Source organism: Somniosus microcephalus, chromosome 25 (genome assembly GCF_052327205.1).
Source record: "Somniosus microcephalus isolate GS21.2 chromosome 25, FLI_Smic_1.0, whole genome shotgun sequence".
Lineage (NCBI taxonomy): Eukaryota > Metazoa > Chordata > Chondrichthyes > Squaliformes > Somniosidae > Somniosus > Somniosus microcephalus.
The window spans coordinates 33,032,473-33,055,756 of record NC_141011.1 but is presented as its reverse complement, the minus strand read 5'-3'; the positions used below and the strand labels follow the sequence as shown (position 1 = coordinate 33,055,756).

The window sequence follows — 23,284 nt, the reverse complement described above, 5'->3', positions numbered from 1 at the left end:
TAATTAAAACAGGAAACTGCTAGTAATTTTAGGGTGCCATGGATAGAGGTCAGAAACCAATTAAAATTGAAGAGGGCCCATGAAATGTCACTTAAAAATCTCTCATTAACCTTTAACACATCACCAAAAATACCCAGTACAATTACGGAACTGATTGAAATTGGGAAACCTAACTAAGGTCAAGGTCATTAGTGCAGAATGGAGTAACGAGAAGGCAAATTAGGAAATAGTGATTAGCTAATGCCACAGGATTTAAAGTTTCCTCTGCCTATTTTAGTGCAGAAATGTTCCAACAGTTTTTAACGGGTTAAAGGATGACTCCAGTCCCCTTGTGATATGGAAAGGCGGGTGGGTGTATCCAGTAAGTCACCCAGCGACAAGCACACATCATCAGGCTGCTGCCAGAGTCCAATGCCAGCATATTATATCCCCGGACACAGTAAAGCAGAGCCGTCAACCCAGAGAAAATAAACAGATTGCAGTCAGTCCCAGGGCTGGGCAGCAGATTCACTGCCAGAATCCCAACCTTGGCTGGAGGTAGAGCACCCACCGCCCCCCCCACCACCACCCAGCAGCAGGGAAGGAGAGCAAGACTGGGTCAGCGTGTGCCTCTGGGCTGCAATTACTGAGCAGGACTGGCAGACTAGAGGAAAGAGGAGGTTACTCACTTGCCCCCACCCCGGGTCAGACTGTGTGTTGTGGAGGATGGGGCTGTGGGGCCACAGGAGCGAGAGAGAAACAAAATCTAACTCATCAGAAATGGTGCATCCAATGAGTGAAGGCCTCAGACACACGTGACTATAAAACAAAACACTCCACTAAAATACTGGGAAACTATTATAAAGGAACTTCATTCCACAAAGTATTAGATTGCAGCTTTAATTTAATGCACCCACTTTGTTCCCAAGGCTATTTAAAATAAAGTTTTATCATTTATTTTTGAAGGGTTAGAAAATGTCTTCTTTGTTCCGTCAGTGAGCAAGAATTGAACCTCATAACCCAAGTCCTGAAAATCCCGGATAAACCCCACAGGAGGACACTTCCACGCTGCGCACCGCCACCAACAGCCAGATATCCGAATGTTTTTATTTCCCTGCTTCTAACGAGTTTAATACACTGTTACACAAACCCAAATTAAAGCAGCTTTGGGTGGAATATGCTTCATTTGTTTTTCGCATTTCTCAGCCAGAGGGTTTAGCATTTTATTGCATGGTGATGATACACAGATTAATCCTTAAACTATGTGCCAAAGTACAATAAGGTATCAATCTCTGATTGAGCAACGTGAGGAACAAATGAAGCACGGACCGGTTGACCGACTCCAGCTACAGTAACAACATTTGGCTTTGGAAAACGTTTTCATGCAGGAAAGCTGCTTCAGTATCAGGGCAAGATTGGACTTACCCCACAAATCGCAATGTCCTGATTAAATAGGGACTGCGTGGGAGAGCCCATTTTCATTAATTAGTGTACTGCACAGTGCCTAGGAGACAGCAGTTTCTCAGCTCGTTTACAATCATTAACAGTGGTACTGCTGCTCCATCATGCACACATTGTTATTTAATGGATTAAAAGCTACAGAATTGCATTATTTCCGAATTTACTGCCAGTGACAACAAATTAAAGCAGGTCTCTATTAAATCAAACTCACTTCTGCTTTCTGCCCTGGTCCAGATGAGAATTACTTTTTCTTAATCAATCAACAACTTCCTTTTATACAGCGCCTTTGACATAGTAAAACATCCCAAGGCACATCACAGGAGCGTTATGAAACAAAAATTAACAGAGCCAAAGAAGGAGGTATTAGGAGGGGAGACTAAAAGCTTGGTCAAAGAGGTGGGTTTTAAAGAGTGTCTTAAAAAGGAGGGAAAAGTGGAGAGGTTTAAGAAGGAATTCCAGAGCTTAGGCCTAAATGGCTGAAGGCACGGCTGCCAACAATGGGGCGAAGGAAGTGGGGGATGCGCAAGAAGCCAGAGTTGGAGGGACGCCGAGTTCCTGGAGGGTTGGAGGAAGTTACAGTGATATGGAGGGACGTGATGAGGGAACAAGACTTGGTGTAAGTTAGGATGCGAGCAGAGTTTTGGTTGAGCTCAAGTTTATGGAGAGTGGAAGATGGGCGGCCGACCAGGAGCACATTGGAAGAGTTAAGTCTGGCGGTAACAAAGGCATGGATGAGGGTTTCAGCAGCAGGTGGGCTGAGGCAGTGACGGAGATGGGCAATGTTACAGAGGCGAAAGTAGGAGGTCTTGGTGAAGAGGAGGATATAGCATCGGCAATAACAGAAAATGCTGGAGAAACTCAGTAGGCCAGGCAGCATCCGTGGAGAGAGAGTGAGTTAACGTTTCAGGTCGATGACCTTTCGTCAGAACTGCAAAAAAAAGCAGGAAATGGAACAGATTTTAAAGCAAGTTTAGGGGCTGGGAAATGGGGGAGGGGATGAAAGAACAAAAGGGAAGGTCTGTGGTAGGATGGAAGGCAGGAGAGGTAAAGAGGCATTAAGAGATATTCAAGGCAAGAGATGGTAATGGGACAGGTTAAGAAACAAAGGATGGCTCGAGATGGGGTGTGAATTGCGCTGGCAGAATGAAAGACAGCTGCCATGTGGGAGAGAAAAAAACCCCCAAAAAGTGTGGATAAAAAATGTGATGGAGCCGAGGTTATGATCTGAAATTGTTGAACTCTATGTTGAGCCAGAAGGCTGTAAAGTGCCTAATCGAAAGATGAGGTGCTGTTCCGCGAGCTTACGCTGAGCTTCATTGGAACAGTGTAAGAGGCCGAGGACGATGAGGTCTGAGTGGGAGTGGAGTGGAGAATTAAAGTGACAGGTGACCAGAAGCTCGGGGTCACCCTTACGGACTGAACGGAGGTGTTCCGTAAAGCGGTCACCCAATCTGCGTTTGGTCTCCCCAATGTAGAGGAGACCACATCGTGAGCAGCGAATACAGTATACTAGATTGCAAGAAGTACAAGTAAATCGCTGTTTCACCTGGAAGCGGTGTTTGGGGCCCTGGACAGTGGGAAGGGGGGAGGTATAAGGGCATGTGTTGCATCTCCTGTGCTTGCACGGGAAGTTGCTGGGCGAAGGGGAAAGGGGTGCTGGGGGTGATAGAGGAGTGGACCAGAGTGTCGCGGAGGGAGCGGTCCCTACGGAATGCTGTAAGGGGAGGTGAGGGACGCCAAGATTGCAAACAGTCTGGTTCAACCGTGTTGAAGGCTGCAGGCAGGTGGAGAAGGATGAGGAGGGATAGTTTACCATGGTCACAGTCACAGAAGATGACTTTGATAAGGGCCGTTTCAGTGCTGTGGCAGAGGTGGAAACCTGATTGGAGAGGTTCAGACATGGAGTTGCGGGAAAGTTGGGCACAGATTCGGGAGACGCAGCCCATTCAAGGACTCTGGAGGGGAAAGGCAGGTTGAGATCGGGCGGTAGTTTGAAAGGACAAAGGGATCAAGGGTGAGTTTTTTTTTGAGTGGGGGGGGGGGTGGGGGGAGTGATTTGAAGGCGAGGGGGACAGTACCTGACAAGAGGAAACTTATCAGCTAACATGGGGTGCAGGAAGGAAAGTTGGATGGTCAGCAGTTTAGTGGGAACAGGGTCGAGGGAGCAGGTGGTAGGTCTCATGGACAAGATGAGTTTGGAGAGGGCACGAGGGGGGACAGGAGAGAAACTAGAGAAGGATGCTGGTTCAGGGCTAGGGCGGGGGGGAACCTTACAGGAAGGATGGCTTGGTGGTTTGGGGAAGGGAGGGACGTGGCAGAGGCAGCTGAACAGAAGGTCTCAATCTTAGTGACAAAGAAGTCCATGAGTTCCTCGCACTTACTGTTGGAGGTGAGGGTGGAGGGGGCAGGGAAGAGGGGTTTAAGGAGATGGCTGGTGTTGGAGAAGATGACCTTTGCAATGCAGGATGATTCTGGAATAGTGAGCAGTTTAGGCAGAGGAAAGCAGGAACAGATATGTGTTCCAGCCAGATCTGGCGATGAATGGCTAAATCAGTTTTACACTATAAATGTTCAACAAATAGAGCAAAAAAATGAGCTATATAGTGTGTGAGTGAATTTAGCAAAGCCTGCAGGAATGGCCAATGCTTGGTACGAAGCAGCCACTTTGGGCTCATGTTCAGCTGCTAGATTAAGGCTCTAATGCCCCCCAATGGCCAATAACAGAATCTCGTGCAAACCAACAGCAATAACAGGACTGGCAATGGGCGACCACCTTTAACAATGCAAAACTGCACCTGCTGCTCCGCACAAGCCCGGCTCCCCATGTTACATAAATGTTGCTGCGTCAGACCAAGCTCTCTGTGCACTGTGACACAAAACTAATCAACCCGGTCACGAGCAGCTGCTGGTCCCCACTCCACTTACACCCGCGGTCCCAACAAACACTTACCACAATCATACGTGGGTTGAGGAGGGTCAGATCGAGGTCATGAATGTCAGGGTATCGCGGATAATCTTCGGTCATCTCCGAGTAGGACAGCCGTGGTTGAGTCGAACTCTGAAACACAGCGAGAGCGAGACTTGAGTGATGGGAGGTCCAGAAGCTTCCACAGTAAAAGGGAAATGACCAACGCCAGATAATTAGAGGAGAGGGGCTATTCGGCCCAGCTTAGGAATTCATCCAGAATGACCCCAATGTCTGGCCATTGCTGCATCTAATTGTTTCTCAAACGAACCCAGGTTTTTCCCTCCCCCACGCTGCCCGGGAGTCCATTCTGTGCAAAGAACGTCCTAAATCTTCCTGTTACTAGTTTGAAGCTGTGTCTCCTAGTCTTATTCTCTATTTAATTTGAAGCGATACTCCAACATTTACTTTTTCCATGCCCTTTACTAGTTTGGATCTCTCCCAGATGCCTCCCTCCAAGGCTCAAAATACAAAGTTTCTCCTCGTAACTCAGACCGGTGACCCTGGGGACCAGCTCCACTGCTCGTCTGCACACCCCGCAGCGCTTCAACGGCTCCCTTGCATCTCGGTGATCAGAATTAAACACGAGGTGATCTGACCAGAGCCCTGTACAGTCTGATCAGGACTCCTTCGGACATGCTCAGTGTTGGCTACATAGTTCAACATTCTTTTGGCTTTACTGATTGCTGCTCTCCATTGGCTGGACACGTCAAGTCTACTAACACTAAGTCTTTCAACTTCATCTTTGGCTATTTCAGTACCATTCATGGAGTGTGTGTCCTCCTTTAGATCTGTATTTTTCCTGCATGCTTAACATTATTCCTTTAAAGATGTTACGCTTGTCTTCTACTGATGTGCTGCTGAACAACCTTCCCCAATTAATATACTTTGTTGTTTCCTCGTGCTTTTTTGGAATTAGCCCTTTTAAGTTATATACCTGGCTCCTGGTCCTTGGCTTCTGAATCCCAGATAATGTTGAATTTGACTATCCTGTGGTCGTTGTTCCCCAAGGATGTCATGACCTCCATTTTCTGTCTTTTGTCGGAGTCATTCATGAGTACCAGGTCAAGATCAGCTGCCTCTCCTGGCTCCCTGACACATGGATCATGAAGCAGTCATGCATTACATTTACCAACTCTCAACTATTTGGGTTTTATCAAAATATGTGGCCAATTGAAGTTGCCCATTAAAATAACTCTTGTTCTCTCAAACCCTTACCTTTCCTCAGGACAAACCATCATCCTTTCTATTTGACCCTGGTTACCTAGGGTTAAGCTTGGAGTTTTGTACAGTAGCAACATCTAACCAGAGTAGTTCATTGCATAGCTTTTTACCTTCTACAGGATCAACTTCACTTATCTCCCAGGAGTCCCTGATGTATCGGGCTGCACCACCTCCTTTTCTGAAGACACTCCAGCCAATTACATTCAATACCATACTCTGGATTTAGCCATGTTTCTGATACACTACCATTGTAGTTCCACAATGCAACAAATGTCACTAAGTGCATAATTTTATTTCTAATGACTTTACCATTCATGCATAAATATCTTCCTGCAAATCTCTCTTTTTATGGCCCCGCCTGGCTGTCTTTGCCTGGTCTCCAGCTTATGTCTGTCTCTATATTTCTGTGTCTGCACCCTCCTGTTGCTGATCTTGCCTATGAACAGTGCTATCTGGGATCCAATTACCTACCTGCCCACACCCCATCTATCTAGTTTTAAGAATTTTTGATTGCTGTCTCAATGCTACTCGCAAGTCTCTTTGCTCCCACTTGGTTTAGCTGTGGTAGATCTCTCAAACACCAGTTCTCACAGACGCACTGCCAGTCACTTGTTTCTATCCTCCTGGTGAATTCACCTCATATCCCAAACAACGGGAATATACCAGAAAACATTACTTTGTATTCCGTGTTACCCGTCGCCACCCCCCCGTTACCCGTCGCCAGCAACCCCCCGTTACCCGCCGCCAGTCCCCCGTTACCAGTCCCCCCCGTTACCCGTCGCCAGCACCCCCCCCCCCCCCCCCCAGTTACCCATTGCCAACCCCCAGTTAGCTTCACAGGGTTCCTTACTATTCTTGCAACTTTTACCAACCTTTTTCCATCCAGTAACTCCAATTCCTTACGTATAATTGTTCCTGGGAACCTGCTCATTTGCCCCAATCTCCAGCTCTGATCTGATTCACTCGAGGTTTATTGCAAGCCCGACCGGTTCATGAAGCTCTGCCGACTCAGCTATTGACTTCAGTACATCCACCCGCTCTCGATAATCCCGCCACTTGTATTCTTGTACCTTCAGCTTTTTCTACTGACAATTTCTTTGTCTTTTAACTTTCTTCTTGTACCAGAGTTGAACCTTTATTCAATCCTTATACCAATCTCTCCAGATTTTCTGCAAACATTATTCAAATCAGTCAGTCACTCAGACCAATGTTCCCTCTTTGATGGGGAATTCTGTGGATGCTCATTGTGTTGAGCATAAAAAGCTCAAAATGAGTAGGGCCATCTCAATACAATTCCAAATGAATGCTCTGAGACGTAATAAAGACTCACTACGCACTTGGTTGTACATAAAGCAAGGCTTTAATTGACTTGTAACAAAACATGGAGGTCTAGTTAGTAGTCACTAGCTTCCTGTTTCCAGATTGTCTCTGGCCAAGGTGGGCCCACGTCCGAGTATTTATACTCCTCGGACGGCGGCCTCAGCTGGCCGTTCAGTTGTACTTCCTGAGTTTCTTCTTGTAGAAGTTGCGATTTATGACACTCTATCTAACCCCTGCTGTACCTGACTTGGGAGTGTTTAACATCAGACACTGGGAGGTGTTCCATTGCCCAGCAAAATATTCTTCACTTTGATGAGCACAAAAATTCACCAACATGAATAATAAAACACATATGCTGGATTTTAAGAGAGAGAGAAAGGCAAAGGTTTTTCCAGACACTTACTGAATGGGTCTCCGAGTAGCTGACCCCACGCACAAGCAATGTAACCAGCTGCGATCTCAGAATCAGGCCATGAAAGGTTAAAGGTCGGAAGCGCTCCTCCATTGTCCACTCTTCACTGGGAGACTGGTCGGGATAAAGGTTTGGGTAGGGGGCATGTCTGTACAAACAAGAGGGCAGTCAGTAACTGAGTGAGCACACGCATACAAGAGTGAATAGGACAGTTACAAACCACCTAAATATGTGCACGCTTGGATATGAATGTGAACAAGATGACTGTTAAAAGCGTCTTAATGTACACATGTAAATATCAAGCTTTCAGCCAGATAAATCTCAAACACCAGTGGAGCTCCATTATTCCAGAACGCTTTCCTGCATCACACATACATCTTCCACAAATCCCAATATAGCCCAGGGTGTGAACGCTTTCTTCAATCCACTCCTACAGAAATTAATTAACATTTCTTCAAAAACGATTTTAAAATGATTTTATTTGCAGTGAAATTGGCCTAGGCTCCGCCTTAAACATCCTGGGACTAGCAGATAGCTCATCAGGTCACTTGGCACTGAAGTAATTTTGGCATCACACAGGATGAAGGTGAAAGATGACGTGATGCTCACCTGGCATTTCTCACTTATAGTCACTCAGTGTTACAGCACCCAGCGTCCCAGCAACAGCCGACCCCCCAGTGTCCCAGCAACAGCTGACCCCCCCCAGCGTCCCAGCAACAGCCGACCCCCCAGCGTCCCAGCAACAGCCGACCCCCCCAACAACAGCCGACCCCCCAGTGTCCCAGTAACAGCTGCCAGCCGAGAGCTGCTCTGTTTGCTGCACCTTCAGAGGAGAGACTAACACCGTAAGGTTGAGGCTGTTTAGGTTTTATTGGTTACTATAATAGGTCTGAGCGTCAGAGGTACAGACCCCCCCACTCACTATCAATAGGTTGGACTAAAGTTGCATGTTTCTCCTGCATGATTCCCTGCAATGGGGAGAGGGCAGGGAGATGATGAGATCTGTTTTCAAACCCCACTGTTCAGTCTCTTACAGACGTGCAGGCACAGCACATGGAAGCTCATTTCCCAAATGTCACTGGCTCCCCGAGGACAAGCTCCTCACTCAACCCCTGCACTAAATGAGCTGTAGTATCAGGAGCTGCCGAGTCACCAAACAGTCCACCGGCCGGCACCTCACCGGACGACGTGTTTAAATAACCTGCAGCTCGACTAGTGAGAAAGTGGCCACTAAAGCCACTCGCTGACTGGGTGAAGCAGAGAGACTGACCGCTCGCACACCGACCTGCGCTCCAGCATCTGTTGTAACATGTCCTCGCCGTCCTGAGCAACTTCAGTGTTCACCAGCTCGTCGCACACATTCCTCAGCTCGCTGGATGGGTAGGATTTCATCGACTGGCTCCGCTTGTGCTGCTCCCCGGCTCGAGTCAGGATACTCGATTTCTGCAGCGACAGAACAGACTGTGAGGCCCAACACAGAGAAACAGCAAAGTAACTGGGAGCCTCAACCCCCCTATGGCGCCGGGGGCCGCGGCCCCAGGCCGCGCCGTTGGGGGGGGGGGGGGGGGGACCGCGAGCCCAGACCGCGGGGGGGGGGGGGGGGGGGGGCCCGACCCCAGAACGCGCCGGGAGTCATGAATCCCCCGAGGCAAAGTTTAAGTTTAATTTCAAGTTGAAGCATATATTTAACTATTCGCAACTGAGCTGCTGGCTGCAAGGTGGAATGTCCAACACCACAACAATTTGCAGTTATACAGCAACTTTAACATAGTAAAACATCCCAAGGCGTTTCATAGGGTCATCACTGACACCGAGCCACACATCACTAAGAAACAAATGATCTGGTCATTATCACATTGCTGGGAGCTCGCTGTGCACAAATTGGCTGCCGCATTTCCTACATTACAACAGTGACTGCATTTCAAAAGTACTTAATTGGCTGTAAAGTGCTTTGGGAAGTCCTGAGGTCGTGAAATGCAAGTCTTTCTTTCCCTGCATCAAGCTTATTTTGATGTAATGTTGCAAGTATTGTCAGTTACAGGCTGGAGAGAGAAACAAACTGAAACAATGCCTTGCGATTGGTTCAGTACAGGTCCGACGGTTCGTTTTAAAATTTTTAGTGCTGGGATATTCAAAATCCAGGCAGTCCCAGTAACACTAAGGATATTCAAATCGAAGGGTCTGTTTGACAATCTCAAAGAAACCAATTTGTTTGAAACGGCTGAAAAATTATTTTGAATTTCCATGAAACAGTTTAATTAGGTTTCTACAGTGGGAAGAAATTCTATAAAAAGAAACACTATTATTTGTAAAAGATTAGCTAAGTTCGTGGAGCTGCAATCTTTTTATTTTGTCCACTGACAGGTAAATATATATACCTAAAATATGCAAATATATAGCTACATTTTATAATGTTCCTTATGTGCTTGTTCATCCTTTGATATGACTGGAGTGAGAGTTAATTGAGCCAAAGGGTAATTCCAGTTACAAAAGCAATCAGACGGGGTTTGCTGTTCATTTTCTGGGCGCATTACCCAAAGCTTAGTTAAATCTCAAGGCAAGGAGAGGCACTGTCGAAGGGGTGGGGTGTTGGGCTTCACGGTGAGAGCGATGCAAGATACAAGAGCGGAAATAATCTATGGTAAAGGGGTTAGAAAAAACCTAGAAACATACCAGCCATTATAAAAATCCAAGTTGTTGATTTCAGTTACTCATTAACAGGAACAAATAAAATCAAAGTATAATAATAAACATGTAACTGAACAAACGACCACACTGACAAGACACAAAAAGAGAGTAATTGCAAAAGTGTGAACTTCAATTGCAGGGAAAGGTTAGAAAAACGTGGTCAGAGTAGATCACAGGCGCACTCTGGTGGCTGTCTCCACTACTGCAGAGAATCTGAAACATACAGGTTAATGAAGAGCGGCCACCGACACCACAGGCTTTATCCTGGTAGAGTCAGTAAGTCAGCGTGCGTGCTCAGTATTGAGTCCAGCCCAGTGTCTGGTCACTTCACACCTTGGAACTGTGGCTAATGACAAGTCATTTGGAATAAAAATGTACTCCTCAACCAACAGCACTAACGCTGATCATTTGGTCATTTACCTCATCGCTGTTTGTGGGAGCTTGCTGTGCTCAAATTGGCTGCCGTATTTCCTACATTACAACAGTGGCTACACTTTAAAAGTACTTCACTGGCTGAAGTGCTCGGGGATGTCTGAGGTTGTGAAAGGCGCTATAGAAATGCAGGTTATTTCTTTTATTTTCTTCATTATTCCACAATGCAAAAGGTGATGATTTGACCCAGTGTGTCTGTCAGCTCTTCACTCCAACAATCTAAATGTAATCCCACTGCCCAGCTCTCTCTCCCCATATCCCTGCACCGTCTTCAGTTTCCCCCTGCCATCCCACAGCCAGGGGGAGCCCTAGTCATTGGCTCGGACGCTCTCGGGGACATACTCCAATTAGCGGAGAGCGATCGTGCTCCACAGCATCGTAGCTTCAGTTGGCATCACTTGCGCCGTGCTCGGTTCAATGTGCTGATATCGCACTGGCGTAGATTTACCTTAAACTTAATGTTGTTGCTGATGAGGATGTTTCCCTTCATGAACTCCTTCTCATTCCCTCTGTTCTCCGTGACGACAGGGTAGGCGTGATGTGCTGTGGTGCGCAGAATACTGACCAGTGATTGGATTCGGGTGTGAGGATAGACATAGGTTAGGTTTGGCTCCATGATATCACTGGCTGTCAGTCTGGGATTGAACATAAATATAAATCAAACACCAGTCTTTGAGATATGGTTTAAAACAAAGTTCCCTGTAAGCTCCAGGGATCCCATGCAGCTGGCTCTTCAATACAAAAACTGCGCATGCGCTTTATTTTGAATGGCCCGCGCCGCCCCTTAAAGGGTTCGCGCAGGGTTAAACAAAATTAGAGGGAAGTTCTGACGAAAGGTCATCGGCCTGAAACGTTAACTCTGTTTCTCTCTCCACAGATGCTGCCTGACCTGCTGAGTATTTCCAGCATTTTGTTTTTATTTCAGACTTCCAGCATCCGCAGTATTTTGCTTTTGTAAAATTAGAGGGAACACTGGTTTAGAAGTACTTTTACAATGTTGCCCTCTCAGCCTCACCGAGTGGCCAGCCTGGAGCCACTGCACAATCTCAACAGTTACTCTTTGCCCAAAATGGAATCGCAGAACTCCGTTTCTGACCCGGGGAGGAAGTCCCCCAGTACAACAACCCAGACATTCAGCGACAAACTAGCAAACCTCTGGCGCACCAGCAAACCACTAGAGAAGAGTCTGAATAACCGGTGCAAGTTCTGTCTCTCTGCATCATCACTTAACTCTCTAACACTCAGATTATCAAACCATTTAAATACTGAAGTAATGAACTGCAACAAGGAGCAGACCAGAGGGATTCAGCAAAGATGAAGGATTTAGTATCCGAGAGGAAGTAGCCCTGGGCATTGGCAGACACTGCTGCTCTGTGCAATGTGTGTCTCTCAAATGCCGATTTCAAATTAAATCCAATCAATTGCTAATTGATTCACTGATGACACTGATCAATTATCTGGCAAGCATAGACAGGACAGTTGCGCGAGTCAAAAACGATAAACACCTACTTATCCATTTCAGCCTCAGTCTCCCACTCGAGTAACGGGACACCACGGAGCCCCACATGCAGGTCGTAAATCCCTTTATTGAAGAAATCGCCCGTCCACTTCGCCACCTGGTGAAACACGGAGAGGGAGCGAGATGGAATTCTGATAAAACGCACCCAACAGCAACAGTCTGAGGCACTTAGCGCCATGCACGTATCGAATGTGACCTTTACCCTGTCCCTCCTGGAGCTGAGAGGCACCTCACTGGGCACTGAAACATCAGCTCTGGGTACTCCACCCACTCACAATTCACTAAAAGGGCAGCTGTAATCGGGAGGGCACAAATTTACAGACAATTCTAACATAACCCCAGGATCGTCACATTAGTACCTCATCTCGGACTGTCCCTTAATCGCAGCATTTAACATAATACAGGAAACTCTCGATTTACCGGCACCTAAATCTCTGTTAACCGGCAAAATTCAGGAGTAGGTTCAGGTAAGTTTTACTTCATATTAGTGGCCGTCCCTGGATCTGTGGCTATGTAACCGGGGTTCCGCACCTGTTGCTATGCAACAGGGATGCCTGGATCTCTGGCCGGGGTTCCTGCACTTGTTGCTATGCAACAGGGACGCCTGGATCTCTGGCCGGGGTTCCTGCACCTGTTGTTATGCAACAGGGACGCCTGGATCTGTGGCTGGGGTTCCTGCACCAACAAGGACGCCTGGATCTCTGGCCGGGGTTCCTGCACCTGTTGCTATGCAACAGGGACGCCTGGACCTGTGGCCGTGTATGGGGCTCTTGTACTTTTTACTATAACTCTCTGTAATCCAGACTTTTTGATAAACCGGCACCACGCTGGTCCCAGATAAAAAAAAAGTTTCCTGTAACTGCACGTTTATCAGCATTTCATTGCCTCCCACGTGGGCAGAGACACCAAGACAGACACATACACATACCATCAGTGTGACCATGATGGGCAATCCATATGTGATTTCATTGGTTGATTCAATAAGAATGACGGTGAGACTGATGGTCATACGGACCACCCCGCCGAGGAACGCAGCCGCTCCGACCAGAGCAAAGGTCCCGGAATAGATGTGAGTCATCCCGATGAACCTGGGACAGATTTTAAAAAGTTAAAAGCGGTTACCATCCCCAATGCCCCCCAACCCCACCGGCCCCCCCCCCGTTCTCCACCCCCCTGCCCCAACCCCAGGGTGTGAAACGCAGAATCTCTCAGCTGGCGACTGCTGCTTTCGATACGCATGCCTGTCCACGCTCACTGCACTTCAACATTTGCACAATCTCAGACAAATGGCAGTCACCTCAGGTGGAGGGGGGGTTTGGAAACCAACCACACGGAACTCATTCCCGCATCACTCACGTTTTCAGAATGTTTGCCACGAGTCGACCGTAGGCAGCTCCGCAGAGGAGCGAGGGCACGAAGAGCCCGCTGGGGACTGACACACCGTACGTCCAACAGGCCAGAATAAAGTAAAGAATAAAGAAAATGCTCAGAGTGACCGGACTGAAGGTTCCTGCAGAAACAAGAACAGTAAAACACTTCAAACAACAAAAGAGCAAAATCTTCCAGCAGATCCAACAATTGCAGTAAAATCAGAGGAATATTGTGTGTTGTGAGGGACAGGCTGACTGAATCAGTCAGTCTTTGCCGTAGTTCGAATAAACATCTGGACCAGATAGACAATTACAGCAATCTCAACTGCCTAAATCACCCAAATTGGAGACCGTGTTCTCCTGATTGGTGACTGTTAAAATGACCAAAGTCATGGCCGAGAAGTGGAACCAGACCCCAGTGAGGGAGCATAGGAACAGGAGGCCATTCAGCCCCTCGAGCCTGTTCCGTCATCCAATTAGATCATGGCTGATCTGTATCTTAAGTCCATCTACCTGCCTTGGTTCCGTAACCTTTAAGACACTTGCCCAACAAAAATAATCAATCTCAGATTTGAAATTTTCAATTGACCCTCAGCCTCAAGAGCTTTTGGGTGTTGGGGGGGGGGGGGGGGGGGGGGGGTAGTAGAGAAGAGGGAAAGAAATGTTCTAGATTTCGGGTCAGCGCCCGCGGCACCAGACCCCAGTGAGGGGTCAGCGCCCGCGGCACCAGACCCCAGTGAGGGGTCAGCGCCCGCGGCACCAGACCCCAGTGAGGGGTCAGCGCCCGCGGCACCAGACCCCAGTGAGGGGTCAGCGCCCGCGGCACCAGACCCCAGTGAGGGGTCAGCGCCCGCGGCACCAGACCCCAGTGAGGGGAGGGGAACAACACAACAAAAGGAACTGTATAAAACCAAACCTGCTGTGACTCACCGTCCTGGTGGAAGAGCTGGAGAATGGCAGTCTCTTGTGGGTTGAAGAACAGTGTGGCCATATCATTGTAGGTTTGATTGGGACAGAAGAAGGTTTTGATGCTGGAATTTATATTCCCCTCAGATAGCTGAGTGAAAAAAACCAAGTACAATAAAAACACACTGCACAGCAACAAGATTCAATCGCACGGTCACAGGAACTGTTGTACGTGAACCAGATCAGCCCCTTCACACACACCCATTTATAACATGCAGAGTTTCACTTTTCATACAGCGAATGAGGCAACGTCTCTAACTCCCAGGGATGGCTAGGACAAGCCGATCTCTCACCCCTACACTGACACACAGCAGACATTTAAAGGACAAACGTGTGAACAGATCACTGAATTTAGGTCACTTCTGACACAGCTACTAGTCTCAATATAGAAAAACAAACTCGTGTGTGGGGTGCGCGTGTGTTTTCTCTCTCTCGACCACAGCGCAGGATTCCTGCAGCTGTCCTGCCCAGCACTAGGAATTGTTCAAGACTCATCCTGGGAAGTCGCTCTCCGACCACCCCACCCTTCATGTGGGCAAAGACTTGGTCTCTCTCCAAATCTCACGAGCATCAGAAAATTGCCACACCAAGGAGTGTGACCACGAACCGGGCAACCCCTCCTCCGTGTACACTGCACAACATCTTTCACCAATTGTACTCGTACACACTCATCCCTCCATCTGTACAGTGCTGGGGCACCACAGTACTCAGCATTTATACCCACTGCACTGTGAAGCACAAGATCAGCAGAAGTTGTTTGGGGCAATTTAGCTTTTTAATAGAAAAAAATCTTGCAATAAAAGCAACACTTTGACTCAAGATGCTCAGAGACTGTGATGTCAGCAAACGTCTGTCCGTCCGTCTGTCTGCTATACACTCAAAAGTTATAGAGCGTACCTACACATGTTATTTCAAAAGAAAGCCGACGATCAGGGGAGTGTCATAGGCATATTTACTTTTTGGTCAGACAAAAATTGTTCGGACAGTATACAAAAAACGTTTAAAAATCCGCTCATTAGCGGTTGACCAATCCTACTGCTCATTAGCGTTGAGTGACATGATGGTTGACCAATCCTACAGTTCAGTGACCTGATGGTTGACCAATCGGTGCGTCACAGGCGGGACCTAATCCTGCAGCCTCCCGAAATGTTGCCGCCATTTTCCCCCCTGCTTTTCCTCAACAGCGAGCGGGGCAGCTGCATCGGCCCGCCGGAGCGGGAGGTGAGTTGGGGTCACTCGGGCCGGGCCTCACAACCGCTCGGCCCAAGACAGAGCGGGGGAGCGGCAGCCGGCGGCCGTGAACCGCACCGCCCTGTAAACTGCCCTGGCAACGCCGGGCCCCCCCAGCTAGTCTTGTATATACATAAAAGAAAGGCCTCTTCCTTGCTCTGCTTGAACCTCACTGCTGGCTGTTAGCCTGATGCGATTCTTGTGGGAAGTGTAGACAGCAGCAACAAGTGAGGGCAGGAGCGGAACAGAAGCGATCATCTCCATCAAATCACTCGGATACAAAGTAAAATGAGTGAAGACAATTTCTTGTGTTGAAGCCAAAACATCTCCTCCCCCGACAATCATTGCACAACAAAGCCAACAAGTCTACATATAAGATTCTGAGGGGGATTGACAGGGTAGGTGCCGAGAGGTTGTTTTCCCTGGCTGGAGAGTCTAGAACTAGGGGGCACAGTCTCAGGATAAGGGGTCGGCCATTTAAGACTGAGATGAGGAGGAATTTCCTCACTCAGAGGGTTGTGAATCTTTGGAATTCTCTACCCCAGAGGGCTGTGGATGCTGAGTCGTTGAGTATATTCAAGGCTGAGATAGATTGATTTTTGGACTCTGGGGGAATCAAGGGGTTCCCAATGGAGTTGAGGTCAAAGCTCAGCCATGATCTTACTGAATGGCGGAGCAGGCTCGAAGGGCTGTATGGCCTACTCCTGCTCCTAACTCTTATGTTCTTAAAAAGTTTCAAAACCCCTCCGGTGATTGCGAAAGCGCGAGTGACACACTCACCTGTACTGTTGCGTTGTTGCTGTGCGTTTGCGAAGGGATCTCACGACATTCTCCGAGTGTCATGGAGGCTATAAATATTACCATAGTTGTCACCATGGCAACCAGCAGACTCTCCAGGATCCTGAGGACAGGGAGATAGAGACAACGGTGAGACACAAACAAACCCGGAAACAGTGGCGAACCAAGGCTCTAGCGAGAATGAGGAACTGAAAGAAATTATTAGTAAAAAAAATATAGTACTGGAGAAATTAATGGGACTGAGAGCCGATAAATCCCCTGGACCTGATGGCCTACATCCAAGGCTTTTGAAAGAGGTGGCTATAGAGATAGTGGATGCATTGGTTGTCATTTAACAAATTCCAAAGATTCTGGAACGGTTCCCGCAGATTGGAAGGTAGCAAATGTAACCCCACTATTTAAGAAAGGAGGGAGCGAGAAAACGGGGGTCTACCGACCAGTTAGCCTGACATCAGTAGTAGGGAAAATGCTAAAATCTATTATTAAGGACGTGGTAACAGCAGTTAGAAAATAATAATAGGATTGGGCAGAGTCAACAAGGATTTATGAAAGGGAAATCGTGTTTGACAATTCTGTTGGAGTTTTTTGAGATTGTAACTAGCAGAATAGACAAGGGGGAACCAGTGGATGTGGTGTATTTGGATTTTCAGAAGGCATTCGATAAGGTGCCACACAAGAGGTCATTAAACAAAATTAGGGCTCACGGGATTGGGGGTAATATACTAGCATGGATTGAGGACTGATTAATGGACAGAAAACAGAAAGTAGGAATAAACGGGTCATTTTCGGGTTTGGCAGGCTGCAACTAGTGGGGTACCGCAAGGATCATTGCTTGGGCCTCAGCTAGTCACAATCTATATCAATGATTTGGATGAGGGGACCAAATGTAATATATCCAAGTTTGCTGTTGATACAAAGCTGGGTGGGAATGTAAGAGATTGGGAAATGTTGGTGTTCAGAGGGACCCGGGTGTCCTTGTACACGAATCACTGAAAATTAACATGCAGGTACAGCAAGCAATTAGGAAAGCAAATGGTATGTTGGCCTTTATTGTAAGAGGATTTGAGTATAAGAGTAAAGACGTCTTACAGCAATTATATAGGGCCCTGGTGAGACCACACCTGGAGTATTGTGTACAGTTTTGGTCTCCTTACCTAAGGAAGGATATACTTAGCATAGAGGGAGTGCAACGAAGGTTCACCAGACTGATTCCTGGGATGGGGGGATTGTCCTATGAGGAGAGATTGAGTAGACTAGGCCTATATTCTCCAGAGTTTAGAAGAATGAGAGGTGATCTTATTGAAACATACAAAATTCTTACAGGGCTTGACAGGGTAGATGCAGGGAGGATGTTTCCCCTGGCTGGGGAGTCTGGAACCAGGGGTCACAGTCTCAGAATAAGGGGTCGGCCATTTAGGACTGAGATGAGGAGAAATTTCTTCACTCAGAGGGTGGTGAATCTTTGGAATTCTCTATCCGAGGGCTGTGGAGCCTCAGTCGTTGAGTATATTCAAGATGGAGATCGATAGATTTTTGAATATTATGGGGATCAAGGGTATGGGGATAGTGCAGGAAAGTGGAGATGAGGTAGAAGATCAGCCATGATCTTATTGAATGGTGGAGCAGGCTCAAAGGGCCAAATGGCCGACTCCAGCTCCTATTTCTTATGTTCTTAACCCTTCACATGACTTTTCGACTTAAATAGAACATAGAGGGCTATGATGAGCCTCCCTGTTGCAGGCAGGTTACACCTAATAGTTGAGGCGTTTGCATCACGGAGACCGGATTTGAGGTGACACGCAGGAAATACCAAGTTGACACCCAGCTCCCAGAGAGGGCTGCGCACAGTTGCTGACCTCGGGCAGGTACAGCTTCCAAGGGGTGCAGTTGCCGACTCAGGACGTTGGGGGGGTGGAAAATCAGCCAGGGCTCCCCAGTCCTGGTCCAGTGACGCAGGCTGCAAGACACACTTTGAATATTGTTGGAGGCCAGGAATGGACTCAGCTTGTGATGCCTCTCATGTAGAATAGCCTGCTGACACTCAACCGTCCATGTAGTCGTGAGGCATTGGGGGGGCAACCTGTGGCACTGTACCCCAGCAAGAGTCAGCATGATCAGGAAAGATGGGAAAAAAGGATGCTAGCTTAAATAAACAATTGGGAATACGATCAGAGTTTAATATGTGGATGCTGTGAGTTTGAGGAACTCTCAGCCACACCAGCTCTGCTCACTTACCGGACAAACTTGGCCTTGGGGTGCACATTGCGCATGCGGTACTTCGCCAGCCTCCTATTCAGACAGTTAAACATTGCTCCCAGGAGTCCGCCAATTACACCCATGATGATGAAGAAGGTCAGGTCCACCACTGTCCACAAATGACACTTCTTGTCTCCGTCTGCACACTAACACACAATAACATCAGCAACCGGTCTCGAGACTGGCTTAAACCAAGAACTAATAAAACCACCAGATATCCTACCTGACGCGGCTCACGTGGGCGCTCCCCCCCTCACTCCGCCTCTCTTTGCCCCCCCCCACCCCTCGCTCCGCCTCTCTCTCCCCGCCAATCTCTGTCACACTCCCACGTCCCTCACAGTTGGGCATTGGAGCGAGGGGAGTAGCGGGGCTGGGAGCGAGACAAAGAGATTATGAAAATGTAACTTGTTCTTATATAGCACCTTTCACGACTGTAGGACACCCCAAAGCCAATTTGTGCACAGCAAGATCCCACAAACAGAAATGTGAAAACGACTAGAGAATCTGTTTTTAGTGATGTTGGTTGTGGACAGGGCACCACAGAGACCTCCCCTTTTCTTCAAAAAGAGCACTGGGATCTTTTACATTCACCTGTGAGGGCAGACGGGGCCTCGGTTTAACGTCTCATCTGAAAAACGGCACCTGCAACAGCACAGCACTCCCTCAGTACTGCACTGGGAGGTCAGCCTAGATTAGGTGCTCAAGTCTCTGGAGTGGGTCTTCACTAGAACAATCCAATAATTTAAGAAGTCTAAATTTTCAAACAATAAGAAAGGTTAATTTCTACTAATTGTGCAACTGATCTGTAACAGCAAGAATTACTGAATCAGCAATACATCGGAACAAATCACCTCTCATTTTGTCAGACTAGGGAATTTCTAATAACGATGCCAGCTCTGCCCAAGGACTGGTTCAAACACCTCAAAACTATTAGTCGTCATTTTTTAAGCTGAGAAAGTTAAGGCCGTTACAGAAAGTGTCACCAAATCCATAGAATACCTTGAACTCGCCGAAGTTGAGCAGCCCAGGCAGCTGGAAGGACCCCCAGCTCCCATAGCGAATCCCCGATCGGAACAGATTCAGCGTGAAGGTGGCAGACATTGAGCAGAAGAGCTGGAAAAGAGCAGAGTGGAAACTGATTGAAGGGCAGATCTACACCGGATCACAGAACCCCCCACCCCACCTACTGCACCACCCCACACAGCCCCCACCCAAACTACTGCACCATCCACACAGCCCCCACTCCCCCAGTCAAACTACTGCACCGTCCCACACACAGCCCCCACTCCCCCAGTCAAACTACTGCACCGTCCCACACAGCCCGCACTCCCCCAGTCAAACTACTGCACCGTCCCACACACAGCCCCCACTCCCCCAGTCAAACTACTGCACCGTCCCACACACAGCCCCCACTCCCCCAGTCAAACTACTGCACCGTCCCACACAGCCCCCACTCCCCCAGTCAAACTACTGCACCATCCACACACAGCCCCCACTCCCCCAGTCAAACTACTGCACCGTCCCACACAGCCCCCACTCCCCCAGTCAAACTACTGCACCGTCACACACAGCCCCCACTCCCCCAGTCAAACTACTGCACCATCCACACAGCCCCCACTCCCCCGTCAAACTACTGCACCGTCCCACACACAGCCCCCACTCCCCCAGTCAAACTACTGCACCGTCCCACACAGCTCCCACTCCCCCAGTCAAACTACTGCACCGTCCCACACACAGCCCCCACTCCCCCAGTCAAACTACTGCACCGTCACACACAGCCCCCACTCCCCCAGTCAAACTACTGCACCGTCCCACACACAGCTCCCACTCCCCCAGTCAAACTACTGCACCGTCCCACACACAGCCCACTCCCCCAGTCAAACTACTGCACCGTCCCACACAGCCCCCACTCCCCCAGTCAAACTACTGCACCGTCCCACACAGCCCCCACTCCGCCAGTCAAACTACTGCACCATCACACACACAGCCCCCACTCCCCCAGTCAAACTACTGCACCGTACCACACACAGCCCACTCCCCCGTCAAACTACTGCACCGTCCCACACAGCCCCCACTCCCCCAGTCAAACTACTGCACCGTACCACACACAGCCCCCACTCCCCCAGTCATACTACTGCACCGTCCCACACAGCTCCCACTCCCCCAGTCAAACTACTGCACCGTCCCACACAGCCCCCACTCCCCCAGTCAAACTACTGCACCGTACCACACAGCCCCCAGTCAAACTACTGCACCGTCACACACACACAGCCCCCACTCCCCCAGTCAAACTACTGCACCGTCACACACAGCCCCCACTCCCCCAGTCAAACTACTGCACCGTCACACACAGCCCCCACTCCCCCAGTCAAACTACTGCACCGTCACACACACAGCCCCCACTCCCCCAGTCAAACTACTGCACCGTCACACACAGCCCCCACTCCCCCAGTCAAACTACTGCACCGTCCCACACAGCCCCCACTCCCCCAGTCAAACTACTGCACCGTCCCACACAGCTCCCACTACCCCAGTCAAACTACTGCACCGTCACACACACAGCCCCCACTCCCCCAGTCAAACTACTGCACCGTCACACACAGCCCCCACTCCCCCAGTCAAACTACTGCACCGTCCCACACACAGCTCCCACTCCCCCAGTCAAACTACTGCACCGTCACACACAGCCCCCACTCCCCCGTCAAACTACTGCACCGTACCACACAGCCCACTCCCCCGTCAAACTACTGCACCGTCCCACACACAGCTCCCACTCCCCCAGTCAAACTACTGCACCGTCCCACACACAGCCCCCACTCCCCCAGTCAAACTACTGCACCGTCCCACACACAGCTCCCACTCCCCCAGTCAAACTACTGCACCGTCCCACACACAGCTCCCACTCCCCCGTCAAACTACTGCACCGTCACACACACAGCCCCCACTCCCCCAGTCAAACTACTGCACCGTCACACACAGCCCACTCCCCCAGTCAAACTACTGCACCGTCACACACAGCCCCCACTCCCCCAGTCAAACTACTGCACCGTCACACACAGCCCCCACTCCCCCAGTCAAACTACTGCACCGTCACACACACAGCTCCCACTCCCCCAGTCAAACTGCACCGTCCCACACACAGCCCACTCCCCCGTCAAACTACTGCACCGTACCACACAGCCCCCACTCCCCCAGTCAAACTACTGCACCGTACCACACACAGCCCCCACTCCCCCAGTCAAACTACTGCACCGTCACACACAGCCCCCACTCCCCCGTCAAACTACTGCATCACCCCACACAGCCCCCACTCCCCCGTCAAACTACTGCACCGTCCCACACAGCCCCCACTCCCCCGTCAACTACTGCACCGTCCCACACACAGCCCCCACTCCCCCAGTCAAACTACTGCACCGTACCACACACAGCTCCCACTCCCCCAGTCAAACTACTGCACCGTACCACACACAGCCCACTCCCCCGTCAAACTACTGCACCACCCCACACAGCCCCCACTCCCCCAGTCAAACTACTGCACCGTACCACACAGCCCCCACTCCCCCAGTCAAACTACTGCACCGTCCCACACAGCCCCCACTCCCCCAGTCAAACTACTGCACCGTCCCACACAGCCCCCACTCAAACTACTGCACCGTCACACACACAGCCCACTCCCCCGTCAAACTACTGCACCGTACCACACAGCCCCCACTCCCCCGTCAAACTACTGCACCGTACCACACACAGCCCACTCCCCCGTCAAACTACTGCACCGTCCCACACAGCCCCCACTCCCCCAGTCAAACTACTGCACCGTCCCACACACAGCCCACTCCCCCGTCAAACTACTGCACCGTACCACACACAGCCCACTCCCCCGTCAAACTACTGCACCGTACCACACAGCCCCCACTCCCCCGTCAAACTACTGCACCGTCCCACACACAGCCCACTCCCCCGTCAAACTACTGCACCGTACCACACACAGCTCCCACTCCCCCAGTCAAACTACTGCACCGTACCACACACAGCCCACTCCCCCGTCAAACTACTGCCCCGTCCCACACAGCTCCCACTCCCCCAGTCAAACTACTGCACCGTCCCACACACAGCCCACTCCCCCGTCAAACTACTGCACCGTCACACACAGCCCCCACTCCCCCAGTCAAACTACTGCACCGTACCACACAGCCCCCACTCAAACTACTGTACCGCCCCACACAACCCCCACCCAACTACTGCACCGTCCCACACAGCCCCCACTCCCCCACCCAAACTACTGCACCACCCCACACACAGCCCCCACTCCCCCAGCCAAACTACTGCACCACCCCACACACAGCCCCCACTCCCCCAGCCAAACTACTGCACCATACCACACACAGCCCACTCCCCCAGCCAAACTACTGCACCACCCCACACACAGCTCCCAACCCCCCAGCCAAACTACTGCACCACCCCACACACAGCCCCCACTCCCCAGCCAAACTCCTGCACCACCCCACACACAGCTCCCAACCCCCCAGCCAAACTACTGCACCACCCCACAGCCCCCCACTCCCCCACCCAAACTACTGCACCACCCCACACACAGCCCCCACTCCCCCAGTCAAACTACTGCACCACCCCACACAGCCCCCACTCCCCCAGCCAAACTCCTGCAC

General features: G+C 49.8%; 1 protein-coding gene across 2 annotated transcripts in view; it reads right to left on the bottom strand.

The window, feature by feature from the left end:
• clcn6 (Cl-/H+ antiporter 6) overlaps positions 1–23,284 on the bottom strand; it is a 47,257-nt gene that overhangs the window by 7,296 nt on the left and 16,677 nt on the right. Inside the window, exons 10-20 of one of the 2 annotated variants that reach the window (XM_085967137.1) lie at positions 19,620–19,733; positions 18,600–18,759; positions 16,347–16,467; positions 14,301–14,427; positions 13,357–13,510; positions 12,929–13,088; positions 11,991–12,097; positions 10,930–11,116; positions 8,647–8,804; positions 7,353–7,509; positions 4,391–4,498 (exon numbers count right to left, since the gene is read on the bottom strand). In XM_085967137.1, the coding sequence (XP_085823263.1) occupies positions 4,391–4,498; positions 7,353–7,509; positions 8,647–8,804; positions 10,930–11,116; positions 11,991–12,097; positions 12,929–13,088; positions 13,357–13,510; positions 14,301–14,427; positions 16,347–16,467; positions 18,600–18,759; positions 19,620–19,733 (1,553 nt within the window). Of the gene's footprint in view, positions 1–4,390; positions 4,499–7,352; positions 7,510–8,646; positions 8,805–10,929; positions 11,117–11,990; positions 12,098–12,928; positions 13,089–13,356; positions 13,511–14,300; positions 14,428–16,346; positions 16,468–18,599; positions 18,767–19,619; positions 19,734–23,284 lie in introns of both variants that reach the window. The other variant, XM_085967136.1, reaches the window with a different exon arrangement.